The 24609-nt window shown below is 35.2% G+C and overlaps 1 protein-coding gene across 1 annotated transcript in view; it reads right to left on the bottom strand.

Moving 5' to 3' along the window:
* The window catches only part of Pus7 (pseudouridine synthase 7), a 184876-nt gene that overhangs the window by 36584 nt on the left and 123683 nt on the right, over positions 1–24609 (bottom strand). The window contains exons 10-12 of the mRNA XM_090390419.1: positions 21111–21172; positions 5949–6106; positions 1278–1413 (exon numbers count right to left, since the gene is read on the bottom strand). Coding sequence (XP_090246545.1) covers positions 1278–1413; positions 5949–6106; positions 21111–21172 — 356 coding nt within the window. The remainder of the gene's footprint in view (positions 1–1277; positions 1414–5948; positions 6107–21110; positions 21173–24609) is intronic.

The raw sequence follows: 24609 nt of genomic DNA, 5'->3' as shown, positions 1-24609 counted from the left end.
GATTCTGCCTATTTTCATTGCCTTTGTCTTTTTATTGCTGACCTTCATACCATAACTATTACAACAGTTATTCAATTTAGTGAGGGAATCTTCCAGGCTTGTAGCAGATTTATTTAGAATTATAACATCATCTGCATAAAGCAAAGAGCTGAGATTAGCATCTACAATTTTGATATCAGGCTCAATATCACTTTCCTTCATAATGTGATCCATACAGATAATGAATAACAGAGGGGACAATACATGCTTATCTGACACCTGATTTAACATTAAACCATCTTTCTGTACTTCCTTCAATTCTAACTGCTGACTTACAACTCAAATATAAATTAAAGATACCAAGAAATTATATACTTGGTTTAATCCTTTATCCAAGTGTAAGCAAACAAAGTTTGCACCTGAAGTATTTTCAGGACTGGGGCAACTCATATAAGGAAGCTAAAACTTCGCATCACTTGCCTTAGAATCCCATAATGCAAAGCACATCTCCTTGCAGATATGTATAATGCTATGCATTATGGGAAGGGTTACTACCCAGATCGGTTTCAACCTTTATTCAGGTCTTTTCCTTAGTATCACCTCTGGGTCTGGCTCTCACTGAAGAGACCTCAAAAAAGATCAGAATCGGTCTGGGTCCGACAAGTCTGCAAGGAGATGTGCTTTGCATTATGGGATACTAAGGCAAGTGATGTGAAATCTTAGCTTCCTTATACAAGTTGCCCCAGTCCTGAAATACTTCAGGTGTAAACTTCCAACAACTCAAATATAAAAGGGTTGCTTAAGGATCAAAGCTGTAGAACTGAGAGGAGACCTCCACATAGCCTTTAAAAGAATGTGAAGAACCAACCAGGGCTTCTGACCCAATGTCCAATCCTCACCTTCTCATGGTGCACTCTGTTAGGTATCTCCCTGGATACTGAACAAACAAGGATGGGCTGGCAATTTGGGATTTAGCCGACCAAATTGTATTCTTATTGGCTTAAACCATGATATAATAAACCCACAGTTTGAGTGGAAAATGAATGCATGTTCATGGTGAGGTCTATCTACATTTCCTGCCACCCCCACCTCCCCATGGATATCCCAAATATTACAAATGCATATATTGTGGGTAATTATTGAGATATAGGATTTCAAATCTACAAAATGTCTAGCTGCAACTAATTTTCACAGTATGGGAGAAATTTTAATCAGATATATTAGTACATATTAATCTAAAAATAATTTAAAGTAATGTCATTTGTACAATTAACACTGAATAGAAAAAGCCAACAAACCTTCCACATCTGAGGATGATACAAGATCTCCCACAATGGGATGAGTACCAAACCTTGCTATTCTTAGAGACACCAATCTGTTCCAAATGTAGCTTTGGTAACTGTGAATATACATCAATCTGGTATTGCGGGGTATCTGTAAATCAAAAAAGAAATGTGACATGTTTTCTAAACAGAAGTAACATTAAAGCAGTATTTTCTTAGAATTTAGATATATAAGAGCCAAACGTCAATTTCAAGAAATTATTAAAATATTTTCTCAAAATTTAAATATTATAAACTTTAAAATATCTAAAACTATAATAGCCTCATTATCTACTACCACCATGTATTTAGTCAGAGAGCCTATACAGTTCAATCAATAATGATTGAACTGTATAGGATCTCTGATGTCAATAATAACCATGCACTTTCATTGGAAAGATTTTGTGTTTGAATCCTCTCAAAGATGTGAAGAATGTTTAAGAGCTTTTCAGCTGAAATTGAGTTAGTAAGCCTCATCCCAAGTTAATAAGGCTTACCTTGAAGAAAGTAAGGTTTTTCATTCTGCAATGTTGAGTTGAGTACGAGGACAGACAGATTTGAAATTTGCAGAATCAAGTAGGCAGGAGGATGGGGGGGGGGGGGGGGGGGCATTAGTGTATATATACATGCAAGTAAATCACTAGGTTGATCAGTGTTCGGGACTCTTAAAACAAGTCCAGCCCAAGCAAGTAACCAGATGATACTTCTCCCTTCTAATTTCGCAATATACACTATATTAGCATCACTATTAGGAAAGGCGGAATGAAGAAAATCATTTAAAAAAAGAAATCAAAAAATTTTCAGAACGCTTGGCAGTACCAAGACAGCAAACAAATATGAAAGAATGGGACAGAGAAAGAGAGAGATTTTTAAATCACAAATAATTCTAGGATTAGGAAAGCAGAAGCAGTGGTTAGACCATGGAAAAGAGGCACAGAAATACTGGAGGTCATCCCAATTGATACCATTGCAATGTGGCAAAGGACAAGAAGATGAGATTGGCTGGGTGTAGGTCAATCTACAGAAAACATGGAAAGGGTTATAGTCAGAGATGCCAAGAGGACAGAATATCTACAGTATATCTGGGGGGGGGGAGTATGGTTAATAAATGGTCCATGCTGTCGAGAGATGACAGTGGTATGTTTTTTTTTTTTTTTATTCTCCTGTAAGCAAGCAAACCCAGCCCTATGAACACACAAATCCACAGATATAATACATCTGCCTTCAGTGAATACAACAAAGGAATGGCAATCCACCATTAAAATGCCTTTAAATCTCTAATCAGAGAACTCAACCTATCCTAGAATGGAAGATGAAGAAAATACTGTTGTGATAAATTGTAAATTCATGAATAAACACTTTAGTATGTGTCTACTTATTTTTATATGTTACCATTGATAACGCAAGAGGCATTTTTTAAAATTCAAATGGCCATAGACTCATTTAGAATCACACCCATGCTTACATGAAGCTTTCTGTTCACAAAATAGCTTCTCCTAAAGTTATTCACATCCCTTCTGATCCTTCTTTTCTTCTTGTTCTTCTCTTCCACCTCGGGGTTGAGTCTTCTCTTGAGCAGGATCTTCCAGTCTTTTCTATTCCTTGCTGTTCAAAAAAGTTCCTTATATGTTCTGCATCCCGAGATGTTCTTTAATTTCAGCCAGGTAATTCTTGGTCTTCCAGGTCTTCTTTTTTCAGTTGGAAAAGTATTGATTAGGACACTAGGAAGTCTGTCTGCATCCATGCGTATAGTGTGGCCAAACCATCTCAGTTGTTGTTTTCTAATTTTTTCTATTATTGTCTTTTTATACAATAATTCTTGTCTGACTGTGCTGTTTGTTTTCTTTTCTATTCAACTTGTTCTATTTATTTTTCTTAAGCATTTCATTTCAAATGCCAGCAGTTTTTTCTCCTCTCTTTTCTTAACTGTCCCCGCTTCTGCTCCATAGATGACTGTTGGTATAATTATTGATTCATATAATTTGATTTTGGCTTGCTTAGATATCTTGTTTGTTTTCCAGATTTTCTGTAATTTTCCCATGGTGGTCCATCCTATCACTATTCTATGTTTGATTGTTTTGAGTTCATCTATTATTTCTGTTAGTTTTGATCCAAGATATATGAAGTTTTCTACTTGTTCTATTTGTCCTCCATTAAGGTGGCTGAGATGGTAGTTCTGTTCCTCTCTATTTTCATCACTTTTGTATATTTATTGTCATGCCATATGTTTTACAGGTTTTGTTTAGCTTGTTTATCAACCTTTGTAGTTCATTTGGGGTTCTTGCAATAAGGACGAGATCATCTGCATATATGATATTATTTATCGTTAAACCATTGACATTGATTCCAGGCTCATTGTCTATTGCCTTCTTTACAACTTCGTCTAGATATATGTTGAATAGGCATGAGGATAATGGGCATCCTTGCATTACTCCTTTTTTGGATCTCTATGGGTTCTGTTGTGAGTGTGTCCTTTTTAATTATTGCATTTGTCTTAGAGTAATATTTTATCAGAAACCATATTATATATTTGTCCATTGCTTTTCTAGTAGAACTTTAAGAAGGATTTCTCTGTTGATGCTATCGAAAGCTTGTTTAAAGTCCACAAAACAACAATATAGTTCTTTATGGTCTTCCCATCTGAGCTCTGCTAGTTGGTGTAGTGTGAAAATCTGGTCTATTGTTGAATAGTTTCCTCGGAAACCAGCTTGTTCTATGCCTATCAGTTCTTCATAGGTGTTTTTTAATCTATTTTGTATAATTCTTACGAATATTTTATAGGGGTGGGAGAGTAAATTGATTGGTCTGTAATTTCTGCAGTCTGTTTTGTCTCCTTTCTTGTATATTGTGATGATCTTTCCAGTTCTCCAGTCATCTGATATCTCTCCTGTTTGTAGTATTTTATTGAATAGGGTTGTTAAATATTCTGTTGATGTGCTGCCTCCACATGACCACAGTTCAGTAGGGATAGTATTAATGCCTGGTGATTTTAAAATTTTTGGGTGGTCGTTATTTTCTTCTATTGTTGGCATTGTAGTTTTGTTTCCTTGGTGAAAGATAGTCTTAAAATGGTTTGATCCGATTTTTCTTATATCTTCAATATTCTTGGTTTCAGTCATCTTGTTGTTTAGCATTGTTACTGCTTTTGTTGAGAATTCCTTTGTAATTTCTCTTATAGTGTCATGGAAGACTTTTAGGTTGTTTTGTTGGTATACTTCTTGGCATTTCTTAGCTTTTTCTTCTAACCATTTTTCTTTGGCTTTTTTGCATAGGTTATCAACTTTATTTTTTAGTGCTCTGTATTTTTCTTTATTCTCTCATTGTTTTGTTGGTTTACAAGTATCTTGGCCTCTCTTTTCTCTTCTATTGTAGCTACGATTTCTTGGATTATCCACTGTTTGTTTATTTTGAGTTTGGTACCTAGAGTGTCTTTTTCAATTGATAACACTGTTTCTTTTCCTTCCTCCCAGTATTTTCCTCTGTTCTGGAAGATGAAGGGTTTTAATTTCAAGCACATCTGTTCTAAAAATCAACTTCTGCTCGAGCTATCTTTTAGTTTTGATAGGTTGATGTTTTCTTTTTTTCTGATATTGTTTTTCCTGTTGAATTTTATCTTCACTTTTGGCAGTTATCGTGGTCAGTATCGAAATCTAAGCGCTTCTTAATGTTCGTACATTATTTACTGATCTTTTCCATTGTTTGTTTATGATGATATCGTCTATGCAGTTCTTTATATTAGCATCTGGGGATGTCCATGTATATTAATTATTAGGGCGGTGATAGAACAATGTGTTTGCAATCATTAGATCGTTTGCTTTATAGAAGTGGAGTAATTGTTCTCCTCTGTCGTTAAGCTCTCCATAGCCAAATTTCCCCATCACATCTTTTTTGTCTGCTGTGAACTGTCTATTTTAGCATTAAAATCTTCCATCACTATCATGAGTTCTCTATTTTTGGAGTTATCTATTTCCTGTTGTAGTTCTTCATAGAAATTTTCTATTTCTTCCTCTGAATGGTTACTGTCTGGTGCATATATTTGGATTATTTTAATTGTTTGACCTTTTTCTTTTGCTTGAAGTTTGTCTGTGATTATTATAGTTGTATTCTAGTAGTAGATTATTCTTACTTCTGATCCACCCTATGAATATGTACAGTATTGACATCACTACTTCTGAAATTGTAGTTATGTAGATCAGGTAGTTTAAAAACAGCTATCCAAACAAGTTTCATCTGCTTTTAAGAGATTAAAAGTCAAATTATTTGGAGTTCACTCTAAATACCATACTTGAAATTCATTAGAGAATTTTATTATGGAGTTTTAAGCATGACACTATAATTATTTTAAGAGAATAACTTGTAATTATGGACTGCCTTCCAAATTAGTAAGAAGCATTAATTCAAATTAATGCTTCTTACTAATTATTATATAGCATATTAAAAATTTCATATAAACTGCTATACATGTAAAGAATTAACATGTTCATGCTGGGCTGCTCCTCATGCACAATGCATGAGATACAATACAAAAGACCCATCCTAGTATGAATGTGTTAAGTACAAAATTTGTTATGGGTTCAAATTTATCATAATAATCAGAATTTTTAATAACTGATAAGAGTATGCATGAAGAAACTTAAAAACACTTACAGCATTCAAAGCATTTACAAGATCCCTAGGCCCATGTATAGCAAGCCCCTTTAGAAGCTGGCCTTCAATACTACTCTTACGGTGAATGAGTTCATAAGCCTTTCGTGCATCTCCTGTATCACACCACATTTTGCGGGCTGTGGCCATATTAGGATCCTCTGCAAAAGCAAATATAATCGGATTTCAAAACAAGTATAGTATAGTAAAGGTTCTGTATCTGCAAAAATTACATATTCGAAATGCATCATGAAAATGAATGTTACAAATATAAAAACAATAGGTTAGATAACTCAAGGGTGAAAATTAGATGAGCAGAAGCAGACCCCCACTAACCCATAACACATGTGGAGAAATGTCTGGCTTCTCATCCAATATTCTATTTCCTATAATCGTCCACAAGTATTTAATTATTAAGTATTCATTTGAATACTGTATGACAAAGAATGTAATTTGTTAACAGACTGTATTCTATTTTACACTAACTTAAACACATTCTGATGTGCATCAGCTGGTGTGTCATGAGATTAAATAGCATCTCCACTTCACTAAAGAATTAGAAAAAAACAGTGAAAAGTTAGCTACTAATATAAAAGTTGATTTTTCCTCATAACGTAATCCATAAAACCTTTCTTGTTTCTTTTTTTTTTTGTTCTGTTTACATAGCATTTTTGTGAAAAGAATTTTATTGCCGGAAGATAATGTTTGTGATATTTGCATTTTTTATTGTTGCAGCATGGTGTCTGAGATGAGTAGTCCTCATCTGTAGATAGTATGTACTGTTATAATGACCTGATCTTTTCAGGTCAAAATATCAATAGAACTCATCCTCAACGTACAGGACATGACAAAAAAGAAATTGAGCTAGCAAAAGAATTACTGTAGAAACTTGCTGACATAACTGGTGTTTGCCAAAATAAAGAACATCAAAACAGGTTAGATCTAATATGAAATAATAACTATAAAATTATTTATTCAGGAAACAGAAAGTAGAGAAATGGGAGGCAGTTTAAGCAGTGTGAGATGATAAATTTTTAAATAGATAGTTGAACAATATGACTTATTTATGACTGTAGTACCAATTGGCATGCCCAGAATGAAGCACAGAAATTTGAGTCATCAGAAAGGGAAAATGGCATAAAAATGAAAAAAAGAGAAATCAGTTCTTGTGGAACTGAAATATTTCTGGGACACTTGGAGAAAAGATCAGGTCATTATAACAGTACATACCATCTACAGATGAGGACTACTCATCTCAGACACCATGCTCTAACAATAAAAAATGCAAATATCACTAACATTATCTTCCAGCAATAAAATTCTCTTCACAATAACGCTATGTAGACAGAACCAAAAAGAAACAACATAGGTTTTATGGATTACGTTAAAGGAAAAATCACCTTTTATTCCTTGTTGACACAATATCCTTGCTATCTTATCCATGAAAGACATTACGGGAGACCTATCGGATACTGCTCCTTTATATTCTTGTTTTCTATCCATCTGTTTATCTGGAAGGCTCCTTTAGAATGTTCTCAACCATTTTTTTTTTATTATAATCATTTTTTAGAGGGATTAGAATGAGGTGTTTGAATTCTTGGCTTCTTCTTTCCATGCTGCTGGAAATGTTATATGTCCTTTCTCAAACAGGGTTTTTATAGTACCATTTCTTCTGTGAGAGATGGTGGTGGGATTCTGCATGGAGATATCACCGTGTGTGTGTGTGTGTGTGTGTGTGTGTGTGTGTGTGTGTGTGTGTGTGTGTGTGTGTGTGTGTGTGTGTGTGTGTTGGTTTTTCTATAGATGGAAACTATGTTTATTTTGTTGGAAAAACTTCCATGAGAGTAAAAAAGCAGGAATCAGTTGTTTTGTAATTCGACAGTGAACTTAATGCAAGGATGAATTTTGTTAATATCTATTCATTTTGTAATTGTTTTGCAAAGCAGGGCCATATGATGAGTATGTCATCCACATATTGTAGCCAAAGTTCAGGTCATGATTCGTAATTCACCAGGGCTTATTTTTCAAATGATCCCTTGAAGGGTTAGCTAAAAACAAAGAAAGTGGCAAACTCATTGTAAATCAGTTTGCAACAAGATTTTGTGCATCTTGTTTCTGAATTTGCCATAAATGGTACTTGAATTCTGTAATTAGAAAGATGATGATTTTGGTTTTGCTAGTGACTGATGGAGGAAACTTATGACTTCATCCACTGTGAACATGGGAATGTGCAGGGTTCCTAATGCAAAACCAGATACATCTTATTAGAGCACAGTAGTAAAAGAAATGGTTAACTGTTTCAAGCTGTTCACATATGGAAAAAGTTGGGCTGTCTGTCTGAAATTTACTGTATTTGATTCACTTCACTGGGAAATTCCCATATGCTAGCTTTTTCCTGAAAGAGTAGCAGCAAAGTTTGCAGAGGCTACTTGAAAAAATTCCTATATCCACATGCAAGTTCAGTGCTAGATGATTATGAAATTAGAAGAATTTTGCATACAACTGTTTGGATTTTAGAGATGATCCAAATTATCTAATATGATTATCTAATAAGAAGGCATGTACTCTAATAGCATGAGGGCAACAGAATATGCTTATACTGAAGTGGGATAAATAATATTCAAGGAATGAGTGGAAATAAAAATTTTCTTAATGATTCTAATGGTGTTCCTAAAAAAGTAATATCTGGACACAGAAATCAAATCCATCTTTTAAGAAGAGGATGTGAAGCTTGATCTCTTGCTCAAGGCAATTCCAAAAGAACTGAAGTAAGAGTTTCTACACATTGGCTTCTGCATTTTCTGTGATATCTCTGAGATGGATGACATGAAGTAGTATAGAGACAACTATGGTTTTGATAATAGTGGCTCTTGCTGTTCTTGCTGGTAAAGTCTTCTGTTGTCAGTATGAGAGCTTCTAGGAATGGTACTCATAGGATATTTACAGGATCTGTTTTTGAGGTCAAGTTGGTGGTAGGTTGGCTGTATCCCACTGTCCAATGATTAATAGCTTGGTTTTGTCAGGGTTGGCCTCAAGTTCACTACTTCCTTCAAACAGATGGAGAATTTTAAAGAACATGTCGATGGAACTACTCTGAAGGTGCAGATGGTTCTCATCGGAGACTAGGCCAAACTTTAAGAGGACAAAAATCCTCTGTTCAATACCACAGCAATCCTATATCAAAGAGTTAAATTCACCATAAGTAAACTTTTAGTAAATGCAGAATCAAATAATGAAGCATAGAGTAGAAGAGCTTCAGTTTGGCATAAATAAGAGATTAAAATGAATAATATTGTGGATCCATCCATATTTTATAGCCAAATATAGAAGAACTTTAAAGTTTTGAAATTTATCAGAGCTTACAGACTCTGTCCAGTAGTCTGATGTCGAAGGTTGTATTCTCATATGCTTTCAGGTAAATTTATGGAGAAGTAGAATGCACTCTTAGATTCTGCTTCTCATATATTATTCTTCGGCATCTGTCTATCAGCTACCTTCATATAAGCAGCTTCATATCCATTACAGTTTCATTTGTGCTGCTGGATTTTGCAAAGGTGTTTGATAGGATACCATAGTTCCATGTAGTATTCTATCAAATACCTTAGGATACGATATTACATGGAACTGTAGTATCTGGAACTGGATTTTGCAAACACCTTTGCAAAATCCAGAAGCAACATGTAGCCATTCAATGTAGCATATATGTATTGTTTATAGAGCTTTCTGTGATGCATGTGTGAGAAAGCGAGGGGGGGGGGGAGAGAGAGACAGAGTATTTCATTTTCTAATGAGGCTATCATGACCAGAAAAATATTGAGGGTATTGTTTAGAATATTACAGTTGCCATATTTCTTGTAAATCTGAGAAAAAGACAGTTAAAAAAAAATTGGGGATTGTTTTAATGTAAAGTTACCTCTCCTACTTATCCATAAAATATCCTTTATGCATGGTGTTAAATCATTCATATTCTCATTTCAGCTGTAGAAGGGGAAAGTGAAGGAAGGGGAAAAAAATACAGTATCATTGTGCAATTTTCAGTAATAAGATGTTCATTTATAATAGTGCATATTGAATAATAAATTACACAGTATTCTATGTTATTTCCATTACTGTTGTAAAGCATGACATTACAACATATTCATAGTATTCATAGTATATTTATTAATTTAATTCATACATTTTAAACTTTAAATTAAAATTACATCAGATAAAAGACCTACAAGAATATATTCACAGAAAACAAAACAAAACACCATGATTGTTACTGATATCATTACAATGTCAAATTTTCATTCTCCACAAAGACTGCTATACCAAAGTTTTAGAATGATTTTTTTGTAAACAGTTATTTTTGAAAATAAAATGTGGGGGGGGGAGCTTAAGAGCCAAAGCCATATAACTGGGAAGAGACATCCGCAGCACCTTTAAGGAATGTGAAGAACCAACAGGAACTTCTGCCCTAATGCCCAATCCTCTCCTTTACATGGTGCATCCCATTAGTAGGTATCCAATGGGTACTGAAGGAATAAGGATGGGCTGGCAATTAGGGACTAAGCTAATGGAAATCAATGGGAAGGAAATTGAACTTGCAGAACCACATGGACTTAATTGGTGTTACTGAGATAAAGAAGACAAAACAGGTGATATGCTACTAAATAATAAGTACAGGATGTTATATTTGGCAAAAATGATCAAGGTAAGGAAGGAGTAGCAATAGCATTCAACACCAAACATAAACTTCTTAAGAGGAAGGCAGTTTTTTTTTTTTAAGCAGAGTTATGTGGGTAAACTTCAAAATGGAGAAATAGACAATAAAACTTATGGTCACACAGAAGGTTAAGGAAGAATTTTTCATATCATCAGACCAGTCAAAGAAAATAGAAAAGGTGGTCCTTGTTGGAGATATAAATAGCAGAGTAGGAAATCAGTCCCACCGGGTATGCATAAATGTTTTGGGAAAATTTGGAGAAAAGAGCAAGGACAATAATAATTGTAAGAACCTGCTGGATTTCTGCTCAGGTACAGACTTATCATTACTAATCTCATATTCCAACAGATATTCCAACATATGCTCACATTAGAAATAGCTCGGTTAAAAGAAATTATTAGGAAACTGACCAGGGAATTGGAAAAGGTGGAAAAACGTTTGTTTAAACTTCGACAGGATAAGAACAACAGGCAGGAAAATACTGAACTTGGTAATCAAAATATTAATAACAACACGGTAAGTCAGTTAATATCTAAGAAAAAAGAGGTAATATGGTATGGTAACTCAATTTTAAAATTTGCACTTGCGGAGGGAGTCACCACTTCTAGCTTCCCGGGAGCGAAAATTAAAAATATGACAAACGTAATTGAAAACCAAAAAAGAAATGTAAAAGAAATGGTAGTGCTGGTAGGTACAAATAATTTAAGTGGTGACAAACAAGTATGAGAAAAGATATGAAAAGTCTGTTGGAAGAAACGAGAAAGAAATGTGAAAGAGTAAAAATTGTAGGATTACTACCTAGATATGATAGTACTGAGTTATGAAGGAGGGTGATGATAGCAAATTATTTCAAGTGCAGGCTATGTAGAATATATGGATGTGAGTTTTTAGACGTGTGGGATGTGTTTTGATGGCAGAAAATATTTGTATAAGAATGATGGCCTGCACTTGAATTCATTTGGCATCAGAAGCCTGGAAAAATTACTTCTTGGCATGAGACTTAATGCAGAGAGTCAGGGAAACTAGATCATCAAGGGAGGAATGGGGAAAATGTGTGTGAAAGTTCCGCTATGGTATACAAACGTGATAAAGATATAAATGCCTTTGAACATGGTTATGTATGTGGCAAAGGAGTGGAAAAATGTGCTTTGGGTTCGGACCTTTTAAGTATGTCTGAGGAGGGAGAAGAGAAAATTCTAGAACAAGACCAAATACATTGCATATCTAATTATAAGAATAGGCTAGGTCGTAATTTATTATGTCTATACACAAATGCCAGGAGCATTAGAAACAAGGGGGTTGGGTTTGTTGCTTTATTGAACATGATGTGGCCTAAGATTGTTGGCATTAGTGAAACCTGGCTATCAGATATGGTAAGTGGGATCGAGTGTAACGGATATACTATTTTTAGGAATGATAGGAGAGGAGGGGGAGTGCTACTAATGATATCAGATGACTTAAGTCCAGTTAGGGTAGAAATACAAGAAAACAATGATGGTAACAATGTCCCATGTAGCAATGAGTTTGAGTCTATTTGGTGTGAAGTGGAGGTTAACAGAATGAAATATATGGTGGGGTGTTGCTACAGACCTAACAGCTCAGTTGTAGGGGACGAAGAAATGCATCACCAATTTAGCCTTATGGGTACCAAGCGAATGATCATCATAGGTGACTCTAATTTTCCAAACATTTATTGGATAGAAGAGAAATCTCGTGATCAGAAAGAACAGGAATTTATTGAATTGTTGCGAGATAACTTTCTCAAGCAGCATGTGAAAGAAGGAACTCGAGGTCAAAGAGTGTTGGATTTGCTCATAGCATCAGAAGGAATCTCTGTCAAGAATATGGCTTTTTTACCACCAGTTGGTGACAGTGATCATGCTCATCTTTTAAATCAGGCTACATGCTGAATTACAAAGCTGGAAATTATGATCAACTTAGACGAATACTATCTTTGGTCCCATGGTATCAGTTACTGAATGGAAAAAATGTCAGCAATGCATGGGAATCTTTGAAAAAGTGCTTGAATGAAGCGGTATCTGAACGTATCCCTAGTGTTCAAAGAATAAATAGGTTGGGAGTGAAATGGATGTGCAGTCTTATTAAGCTAGAGATCCACAAGAAGAAGATGATGTGGAAAGAATATCGTGAGAATAAGAGTGAGAGGAGTTATGAAATATATAAAGCTCAGGCCAGAAAAGTAATGAGTATTGTGAGAAAAGCTAAAATGGAGTATGAAAAGAAATTGGCCATGCAAGCTAAAGGCAATCCAAAAGAATTTTATCGTTATGTCACAAGCAAAAGAAAGAATGAATGTGGAAAAATAATTTTATTGAATGCAGGGTACACGAGTGTTAAAAGCTATGGAGATTGTTCAGTTAATGAGTGCTTACTTTGCTAAGATATATCAACCTGGTGTATGTAGCATGGTGCTACTGGATAAAGAGTTAGAGGTTCATGAAAATGAGGTTGAAGAGCTCTTGCATAACCTGGATAAGAATTTGTCAATAGGGACAGATGGAATATCTGCCCGTTTGTTAAAGGAATGTTCAGCTGAATTGGCTAGACCTTTCACACATTTGTATAACTTGAGTCTCAGCTCAGGAATGATACCACAGGAATGGAAGGAATGATAGTTCCATTGCACAAGGGTGGTGCAAAAACTGATGTGTCTAACTACCAACCTATTAGTATCTCTGGTGTGATAGTGAAGATTTTAGATAAGTTGGTAAGAACTCGCATACAGAAATGGGTAGACAAGCATTCTATACTCTGCAGGGAACAGCATGGGTTTACTAAAGGAAGGTCATGTTTTAGCAATTTGCTCATATTTTATAACAATGTTATGGCCGAGTTGGATAAAGGGAACGGATACACTATGATAATGTTGGATTTTTCTAAGGCATTTGATAGGATACCACACGATAGGTTGTTGTGAAAACTGGAGAATATGGGATTGGAACATAATCTACTGACTTGGATCAGGGGATGATTGACAGAAAGATATCAAAAAGTGGTATACATTGGGTGTGAATCTGCCAGATTTAAGGTAGACCAGTGGTTTCACCACTGGTTTACCTTAAACACCACTGGTTACCTTAAATCTGGGTTCAGTCCTTGGGCCATTATTGTTCAATCTATACATTAATGACATCAAGCAGGGTCTACCATCAGATTTGCAATTGTTTGCTGATGATGCAAAGATAGGCAGGGCAATCAGGGATGCTACTGATATTCAGCAATTACAAAATGATTTGAATAGACTGGAAATCTGGGCATACAAAAATGGCTGTCAGTTTAATGTTAGTAAGAGTAAAGTTATGCACTTTGGCATGATTAAAGTTCCAGCGTCATATTATATTAGTGGGGTTATGCTACAAGAAACTGAAGAGGCAAGGGATCTTGATGTATTGGTGGATAAGAATTTAAAGTTCAAAGGTCACATAGCAAAAGTTGCAAATACAACTCAGAGGATAATTGCTGTGTTGAAGCGAACCTTGACATATAAGGATAAGGATGTAATTTTGCCTCTTTATAAGGCTTTGATAAGACCACACTTGGATTACTGTGCGCAGATTTGGTCTCCTAGGTTCCAAAGGGATAAAGAAGCTGTGGAAAGGGTGCAAAGAAGGGTAACAAAGATTATATCCAGATTATGGGATTTAGATTATGAGGACGGGGTGCTTAAGGGTCAAAGCTGTATAACTGAGAGGAGACCTCCACATAGCCTTTAAAGGAATGCGGAGAACCGACCAGGGCTTCTGACCTAATGTCCAATCCTCACCTTCTCGTGGTGCACCCTGTTGGGTATCTACTTTGATACTGAACGAACGAGGATGGGCTGGCAATTTGGGATTTAGCCGACCAAATTGTATTCTTATTGGTTAAACCAAAATAAAAAAAAAAAAAAATGATGGTACAACGTGACAAAATTTCATGCCGGCTGGGGCGTCGCCCGGTTAAACAAGGCCCCCGTTGTTTTCGCCAGGGAACCAGGGCGAACAGCGAAAAGTCAGCTACTGGAACAAATCTGAAAACAAACCCCAACTCAACATCACCAGAGTTAAAGATCGGTACTATCAACGTAAGAAGCCTGAATGGCAAAGAAATGGAGCTAGCTGAGGAATTAGATAAGTACCAGATCGACATAATAGGGGTGACTGAAACAAAAAAGACCAAAACTGGTGAGATCTTTCTGAGCAATAAATACAAAATGTTATATTCAGGCAATAACAATCAAGGAAAAGAAGGAGTAGCCATAGTATTCAACACAAAATACGAGGCTAATCTTCTTGAATGGCAGTCAGTCTCAAGTAGAGTAATGTGGGCAAATATGAGAATGGGGAACTGGACAATGAGACTTATTTGTGCCTATGGTCCCACAGAAGGTTCTACTAAGGTAGAAGTGGAGGAATTTTTTGAGGCTTTAGAAAAAGCAACTGACACAATGAAAAAGGAAAAGTTGGTCCTTGTTGGGGATCTAAATAGTAGAGTAGGAAATGATTGTGAGACATACAAAAATATTTTGGGAAAATTTGGAGAAAAGAGCAAAGCTAATAATAATGGCAAATATCTGTTGGATTTCTGCTCAGGACATGGACTGGTTATTACTAACACCATGTTCCAACATAAAAATGTGCACAAATTCACATGGAGAGAAGAGGCTAGGAATAAGAAAAGTCTCATTGACTATGTTATTGTTGATAGTGATGTTTTCTCCCTGGTGCAGGACACCAGAGTGTACAGAGGATTTGAAATTGGAAGTGATCACTATTTAGTCTTGAGCAGGATAAAATTGAATTTCATATTGAAAAGAATAACATGTAAGAAAGTTTTAAAGCGAATAAAAGTTGAGCAGCTCTCAGATGTAAACTGTAGACTAAAATACAGAAATATTATTGAAGAAAAAATGAAAGAGTTTGAGAACAGGAATCAAACCTTGGAGATTCAGTGGCAAACTCTGAAGGAAACATTGATTGATTCTGCCAGAGAGGCATGTGGTGAGGTTGTGTGCAAAGATAAAAAAATCAGAACTCCCTGGTGGACACAGGAAGTTAAAGAGGCAGTGAAGGAAAAGAAGAAAGCATATCAAAAGTTCCTGGCAAATAAGTCAGCTTTTACTCTTACAGAATACAGAGACAAATGTAAGAAAGCTAAACAGTGTGTAAAACTAGCTAAACAAAAGTCATGGGAGGACTTTGGCAAGAATATAGAAAATAAATATCAAGAAGGTGGCAAAATATTCTGGAGGTTGTTGAAGAAGCTAAGGAATGGAGGAAAGAGTGCTGTAAAAGGAATTAGAGATGATAAAGGTGAAATGAAAACAGGAGAAAAAGATATCCTTGAAGTATGGAGTAATTACTTTGAAAAACTGCTAAATGAAACAAGCAGTGATGACAGCACAGTGATAAAAAACACTGACCAGTCATGCAGTCAGGAATACATATCCATACTTGAAGTAGAAAAAGCCATCAAAGGCTTGAAATGTGGAAAGGCAGCAGGAGTAGATGATATTCGACCAGAAATGCTGAAGTATGGTGGTATAAGAGTCTTACAGTGGCTGCACTGCATAGTTCAGAAAGCCTGGACAGAGGGACGAATTCCCGATGATTGGAGTAGAGCTCTCATAGTACCCATATATAAAAAGGGAAATAAAACTGAATGTGAGAATTACAGAGGTATTTCCCTACTGAGTGTTCCTGGCAAGATCTATGCAAGTATACTTGAGAAACGGTTGAGAAGAATTGTGGAAGAAAAGCTTGGTGAAGAACAAGCTGGATTCAGGCCAAATAGAGGCTGTCAGGATCAGATCTTCACTTTACGACAAATAGTCGAGAAAGCATGGGAATATAACAAAGATCTGTATTTAAGTTTTGTCGATCTGGAAAAGGCATATGACAAGGTGCCAAGAGAGAAGCTATTCAATACGCTGCAGTTATATGGTGTCAATGGGGCATTATATCAAGCAATACTTAGTCTTTATTTGAGTTGTGAGTCAGCAGTTAGAATTGAAGGAAGTACAGGAAGATGGTTTAATGTTAAATCTGGTGTGAGACAAGGATGTACATTATCCCCTCTGTTATTCATTATCTATATGGATCACATTATGAAGGAATGTGGTATTAAACCTGATATCAAAATTGGAGATGTTAATGTCAGCTCTTTGCTTTATGCGGATGATGTTATACTTCTAAATAAATCTGCTACAAGTCTGCAAGATTCTCTGACTAAATTGAATAGCTGTTGTAATAGATATGGTATGAAGGTCAGCAATAAAAAGACAAAGACAATGAAAATAGGCAGAATCATTGAAAATGTCAACTGTGTTGTGAATGGAGAACCTGTGGAACAAGTAAAACATTTCAGCTACTTAGGCACAATTTTTACTGAAGATGGTAAACTAAATATAGAAATAGACAACAGAATCAGCAAAGCTGGTATCGTGGGAAATCAATTGAATAAATTCATATGGAATAAGAAAGAAATTAGTCGGAACACTAAATTAGCTGTATACAAGACTGTGTTCAAACCAATTTTAACTTATGGATCTGAGAGCTGGGTCAGAAGTAAAACACTTGACCAAAGACTAGAGACCGCAGATATGAGAGTCCTGAGAAAGATTAGAGGCGTGAACAGATGGCATCAATGGCAATATCATATTAAAAATGAGGATGTTAGGAAAGAACTTGACATTGTCAGCATCCAGGAATGCGTTAGCAGAGCTAATCTCAGATGGTATGGTCACTTAAATAGAATGGGAGAGGAAAGATTAGCAAAACAAGTGTTCTCTGCCAGGTTGGTAGGAAAACGACCCAGAGGAAGACCAAGATATAGGTGGATTGATACGGTACAAAGTGCCTTAGACGATAGAAATATAAGATCTGATAATGTTGGAGTCTTGACAAGTAACAGACTGATTTGGAGGAAAATTGTAGATAGGAAGTTAGTAATGATGTAATTTTTTCATGTAGTACTATCATATCCTGTACACCCCTTGAGGGTACATGGCAGGAATTTGATGATGATGATGATGATGATGATTATGAGGACAGATTGCGAGTATGTGGACTACAGACTCTGGTTAACAGGAGAAAGAGGGGTGATATGATAGAGGTCTATAAACTTTTGAATGGGTGTTATAGCATTTCAACTGATGAAATTTTTCGTTATATGGAAGGTGGGGAGAGAACACGGGGTCATCCATGGAAGTTAAATTTATTTGCAGTCAAGAAAGGGGTAAGAGCTAGGTTTTTCTCCCAGAGAGCAGTGAGTGAGTGGAATATTTGCCCTTACAGGTAGTGAGTGCATCTAGTGTAAATGAATTCAAGGATAGGTATGATAGCTAGGTTGGGGTAATTTACAGCCTCCCTCGATGAGTCCTTGACTCACTGGAGGTCTCAGATAATAATAATAATAATAATAAAGATATGAACAAGTTCATGTAGATAGAACAAATAAGAAATGAGAAAAGCCTCACTGACTATATCATTGTTGATAGAAATATCTTCATGCTGGTCCAGAATACAAAGGTATAAAGTGGATATGAAATTATCACTTTTAATTTCATAATTTCTAATCACTTAGTTTTAAGTAGGATAAAAATTAATATCATATTGAATAGAACAATATGTAAGAAAGATTTAAACACAATTAAAGTTGAGCAGCTTTTACAGGAACTATAGAGTCAACTACACAAACACTATTCAAGACAAAATGAAACAGTTCGAAAATGAGAACTAACCAAACCTTGGAGTCTCAGTGGAAAACTTTCAAGAAAACATTGACTGATTCATCTAGGGAGGCATGTGGTGAAGTCATCTGCAAAGATAGAAATATAAGAACATCATGGTGGACACAAAAAGTTAAAGAGGCAGTCTTTGGAAAAGAAGAAAGCATAATGCAACTTCCTACAAATAAGTCTGCAAATGCCTTAAAAGAATACAGAAAAAGTCATGGGAAGACTTTGGTAACAATATAGAAAATAAATATTAGGAAGGCTAATGTTCTAGAAGTTATTGAAAAGCTTTGAAATGGAGGAAAAAGTATTGTAAAAGGAATCAAAGATAATAAAGTTGACATGAAAACTGAAGATAAAGGTATTCTGGATGTCTGAAATAATTACTTCAAAAGACTGTTAAATAATGCAAGCAGTGACAGAATTATAGTAAAAATATTAGCAAGGAATAGGAACAGGAAACAAATGCCTGAAATATGGAAAAGCAGCTGTAGTATATGATATTTCACCAGAAATTGTCATATCTGGAAGTATAAAAATTTTCCTATAATTCAGAGGGCCTAGTCAAGCCAAATTAAATTAAGAAAAGCAGGAATATAAAAAACTTCAGCTGTATTCTTAATGGAGAACCTATGGAACAGGTAAAATATTTTGGCTGTTTAGGCACAATTTTTAGCAAAGAAAACAATAGTATGGCAAATTAAATATGGAAATAGACAGTGAAACAAGATAAACTGGTATGATGGAAAACCAACTAAATAAAATTATATTGAATAAGAGAGAAATTAGCCAAAATACTAAACTAGCAGTATGCAAGACAGATTCCAACCAGTTTTTATCTGAGAGTTGGGTTAGAAATAAAGCACTTGATCAAAGATTAGGGACCAGAGTTCTGAGAAAAATTAGGAAAGCAAACAGATAGCATCAATGGCAGAATAATATTTTAATGAAGATATTAGGAAGATAGTAGTCTCCCAACTTAATGAACAATGCAAAGAATATCAGATCCCTCTTTGCTTTCTGTCATACCTGTAATAAAATAGGACTAAAAATTCACCTTACAAAACCAAATGGATGAGAAACAAATACTGCCAAACTCACACCATCCAACTAAATAATATCACCACAGGGAGTGTAGAATCCTACACATACCTTGATCAAACAATAAACATGAACAACAATATTTCTGAAGAAATATCAAAAAGAAAAAGAGCTGCATGGACCTCCTTTAACCATAAAAATCCATAAGATACAGATACAAAGCTAGACATCAAAATAAGAGCTAACATGTTCAACAGCTGTGTCCTTCCATCTTTAACCTATGTCTCCAAAATTTGGAGCACCACACAAAAAAAAGAACTTAGTCTACAAATCACCCAGCATGCCATGAAAAGAAGAATTTTAGGGATAAGGAAAAAGACCACATCACAAGTACAACTATCAGAAAATTAACCAGAGTAAAAGAAGTAGCGAAAACCATATATGACAAGGCACAGTGGGCAGGTCATGTTGCAAGACTCAATGACAACAGGTGGACCTACTGTGTCACAAACTGGTATCCAAGATCAACCAAGAGAAAACCCAGTAGACCTCCATTTGGGGGTCTTCCCATCTAGTTAGATGAGAAGACCCTAACCAGAGTGATAAGAAACAAATGGATAAAAATGGCTCAAGATCACCATTGCTGGAAATTTTGTGACCTGCTTTCGTGGAGACACTCAGAATGAAACAACAGGTCCATCAAAGTAATCAAGGTAATTAGGAAGAAACTTTACATTGTTAGCATTCAGGAATGTGTAACCAGAGCTAGCCAAAGATGATATGGTCACTTAAATAGAATGGGAGATGAAAGGTTAGTAAAACAAGTGTTTGGTGTCAAAATGGCAGGAAAAAGATGCAGAGGTAGACCAAGATCTTGGAGGACTAATTCAGTTAGAAATGCCCTAGAAGACTAAAATATTACATATGACAATACTGGAGTGCTGAAAAATAAGAGTGAATTGGAGGAAGACTGCTGATAGGAGATTAGTAATAATGTAAGCTTCATCATGTAGTACTGTTGTGCTACCCTGTACGTCCCTTGAGGATACATATCAGAAAATTGATGATGATGATGAAATATTTAATGGGAAATGATGCCCCTGTAGTGTTTGTCCAGTTTTTTTTCTGCAAATCAATTTAATTTATACAATGTAACAGATGCCTGATTAAACAGAAATTCATTACAAATATTAAGCCTGTAATCCTCCAATAAGTATGCAATAAAACTAACTGTGCTTTTTCCCATCCGATATAAATTTCTATTCAAAAACTGGTTACCATAATTACATATTACATCTAAAAGTTTTCAGGACAATATGTAGTGCAAAAAAAGATCAAGAGGGCTAAACCTGCTACTTAATAATAGAAACAATATTGCAATGGAACTACTAATAATAACAGTATTTCATAGTTTCATAATTGCAGCATTGATCTGAGCCTCATATTTTCAATTTCAGAGAGAAAAATTCAGTTAGTATATCACACTGGAAAATTTGTGGACACAATACTAAAGTTGCAGGACAAATTTCATTATGAACAAAAGAAATGACTAAAATTAATTTAACTGATTTTATTGGTCGGTTTACACACAATCCATCTGGAATAACAATCACAAAATTAGGTTTTACTTACTCGTTTGTAAGAAGAAAGACAAACATTTAAAAAAGAGACTGGTACGCACCCCCAGGTCTTGGCTTTAGAATAAGATCTATAGCTTCTTTCCAATTACTCTTGAGAAGAGCCCTAAATGAAATGTAAAAATGAAAGCAATTTTCAAACTAGATAATTTTTTTAAATTAAATGTCTAAATACTGTGCCACAATACCCTTTTTAGCCATATCATCAAGGAAAATTTAATCCAAAAAATCATAATCTTACAGGGATGTCAAATATACAGTCAGCTTCAGGGTGCTTTATTACAATATATGTAACAATGGACAGCATCTGATAATGTATGATAATAGCTGAATGTTACTGCTACCTATAAAAGCAATTGTGTTTATAGCCTGAGTAGAGAGGTATGGCAGCCAAATTTCTGATTCAATACCATGAGCTGTTAATCTGATTTGTTCTTTTAATATGGTACATATCTGCTGATTGTTGTTTCTTCCCTAATTTCAAAATTAGAGGGGGGGGGGATAAAAAAACAAACAAACAACTCTGGTTTGTCTGTCTGTTTTTTTAATGTGAAATCCATACACTAGTTGTAAACATTCACAGAACCACAGGTACTGTGAAAGTCAGTACCACAGGTTGGCTAGGATTAGATTATCTGGAAATCATGCTTCAGAAACCAAATATGGTACAAATTTTTAAGCCACTTCAGGCTTCCAATAACTAAGGTAGTAGTTTCACAAAGCATAAAGAAAAACATTGACACAAACAGTGAATTTGTGATTTTGCATGCCCTTTCTCAGCTTACTTAGTTCAACCAAATCTGATTCCTTCCTATTCAACAAGTAACAGCAAGTCAGATAACCACCGAAGAAACTAATACATACACCAAAGCTAATTTCCTACATTACTAATGATCTCAAGTAAAATGATACTGTGTTTTCTTAACATGGCTGACTTTTTTTCTTTAACCATTATTGCTAGTTTAAACCTATTACTAATCAATTCAAGAATATTAATATATCACCAAGAAATAAAAAATTAACTTGACATATAATGTTCACATTTTCTATATTGGTTAAAAAAAAAAAATGTGAACATTATATAACAGGTTAATTGCCATCAAAGGCTTGAAATGTGGAAAGGCCAGAAATGCTGAAGTATGGTGGTATAAAAGTCTTACAGTGGCTGCACTGCTGGACAGAGGGACGAATTCCCGATGATTGGAATAGAGCTCTAATTGTACCCATATATAAAAAGGGAAATAAAACTGAATGTGAGAATTACAGAGGTATTTCCCTACTGAGTGTCCCTGGCAAGATCTATGCAAGTATACTTGAAAAACAGTTGAGAAGAATTGTGGAAGAAAAGCTTGGTGAAGAACAAGCTGGATTCAGGCCAAATAGAGGCTGTCAGGATCAGATCTCCACTTTATGACAAATAGTTGAGAAAGCATGGGAATATAACAAAGATCTGTATTTAAGTTTTGTCAATCTGGAAAAGGCATATGACAAGGTGCCAAGAGAGAAGCTATTCAATAAGCTACAGTTATATGGTGTCAATGGGGCATTATATCAAGCAATACTTAGTCTGTATTTGAGTTGTAAGTCAGCAGTTAGAATTGAAGGAAGTACAGGAAGATGGTTTAATGTTAAATCTGCTGTGAGACAAGGATGTACATTATCCCCTCTGTTATTCATTATCTATATGGATCACATTATGAAGGAAAGTGGTATTAAACATGATATCAAAATTGGAGATGTTAATGTCAGCTCTTTGTTTTATACAGATGATGTTATACTTCTAAATAAATTCGCTACAAGTTTGCAAGATTCCCTGACTAAATTGAATAACTGTTATAATAGATATGGTATGAAGATCAGCATTAAAAAGACAAAGACAATGAAAATTGGTAGAATTGTTGAAAATATCAACTGTGTTGTGAACGGGGAACCTATGGAACAAATAAAACATTTCAGCTACTTAGGCACAATTTTTACTGAAGATGGTAAATTAAATATGGAAATAGACAACAGAATCAACAAAGCTGGTATGGTTGGAAGTCAATTGAATAAATTCATATGGAATAAGAGAGAAATTAGTCAGAACACTAAATTAGCTGTATACAAGACAGTGTTCAAACCAGTTTTAACTTATGGATCTGAGAGCTGGGTCAGAAGTAAAACACTTGACCAAAGACTAGAGACCGCAGATATGAGAGTCCTGAGAAAGATTAGATGCATGAACAGATGGCATCAATGGCAATATCATATTAAAAACGAGGATATTAGGAAAGAACTTGACATTGTCAGCATCCAGGAATGCGTTAGCAGAGCTAATCTCAGGTGGTATGGTCACTTAAACAGAATGGGCGAGGAAAGATTACCAAAACAAGTGTTCTCTGCGAGGTTGGCAGGAAAACGACCCAGAGGAAGACAGATATAGGTGGATTGATACGGTGCAATGTGCCTTAGACGATAGAAATATAAGGTCTGATAATGATAATATTGGAGTCTTGACAAATAACAGACTGATTTGGAGGAAAATTGTAGATAGGAAGTTAGTAATGATGTAAATTTTTCATTTAGTACTATAATATCCTGTACGCCCCGTGAGGGTATATGTCAGGAATTTGATGATGATGATGATGATATAATGTCCACTTTCTTTATCAGGACCTCTCCTCCACCCTACCATATCAGCCAGATCTGGCTGCACAAATGACAAGCAGCAAATTCAATTTATATCATGTCATTTCTTATGTGAATTTTGTTCTACTGGAATGACTTCATACTTAATTCATAATATTCAAGATGTAATCTAGAATTTATTTATACCCTAGAGGAGTGAATATCTCCAAAGTTTTCCCCAACCAAATCATGTATTATAGTTTAAAGAAAAGCATGAGGATTTCAAAAGTCAATTATCTAATCCTACTCCACAATCATTTCCTGAAAGTTACCCTCCCAAGGGGATAAGAATTTCTGGAAATCATGCTCCAGAAACCAAATATGTTACAAATTTTTAAGCAACTTCAGGCCTCCAATAACTAAGGTAGTAGTTTCACAATGCATAAAGAAAAGCATCCACACAAACAGCGAATGAGAATAAGAATATTATTATCATCATTTTATTTTTTGTGTAGAGTGAGTTTGATGAGTAAAGCCTTGTATAAGAGAGAGAGAATAATGCTTTGCACTTGAATGAATTTAGTGTTTGGAGCCTGCTAAAATTATCTGTTGGGGTGAAACCTAATTCAGAAACTCAGGGAAACTAGAACATCATGGAGGAACAGTGAGCATCATTATGCTCAATGTAATGATGTTAATTACAGTGAGTGTAAAGGGCATCAATTCAGGAAGAGAAGCTAAAGTATGCAAAATGATATAAATGTATCAAAATAGGCAACAAGTCACTGCCATCCAACTACTAACTACTGCCATATCTTGCTTACCTCAGTCCTGTCTAAAGTAATGGAAAAAATCATCAATTCCCAACTTCTACACTACCTTGAAGGCACCCACCTAATAAAAGACCACTAGTATGGATTCCATTGCTACCGATCA

Source organism: Typopeltis vanoorti, chromosome 3 (assembly GCF_054136105.1).
Source record: "Typopeltis vanoorti isolate ZY-2024b chromosome 3, IOZ_Tvanoo_1.0, whole genome shotgun sequence".
In the NCBI taxonomy this organism is placed as follows: domain Eukaryota; kingdom Metazoa; phylum Arthropoda; class Arachnida; order Uropygi; family Thelyphonidae; genus Typopeltis; species Typopeltis vanoorti.
Note: the sequence above shows the minus strand (reverse complement) of the source record. Positions and strands in the feature narration are given on the sequence as shown.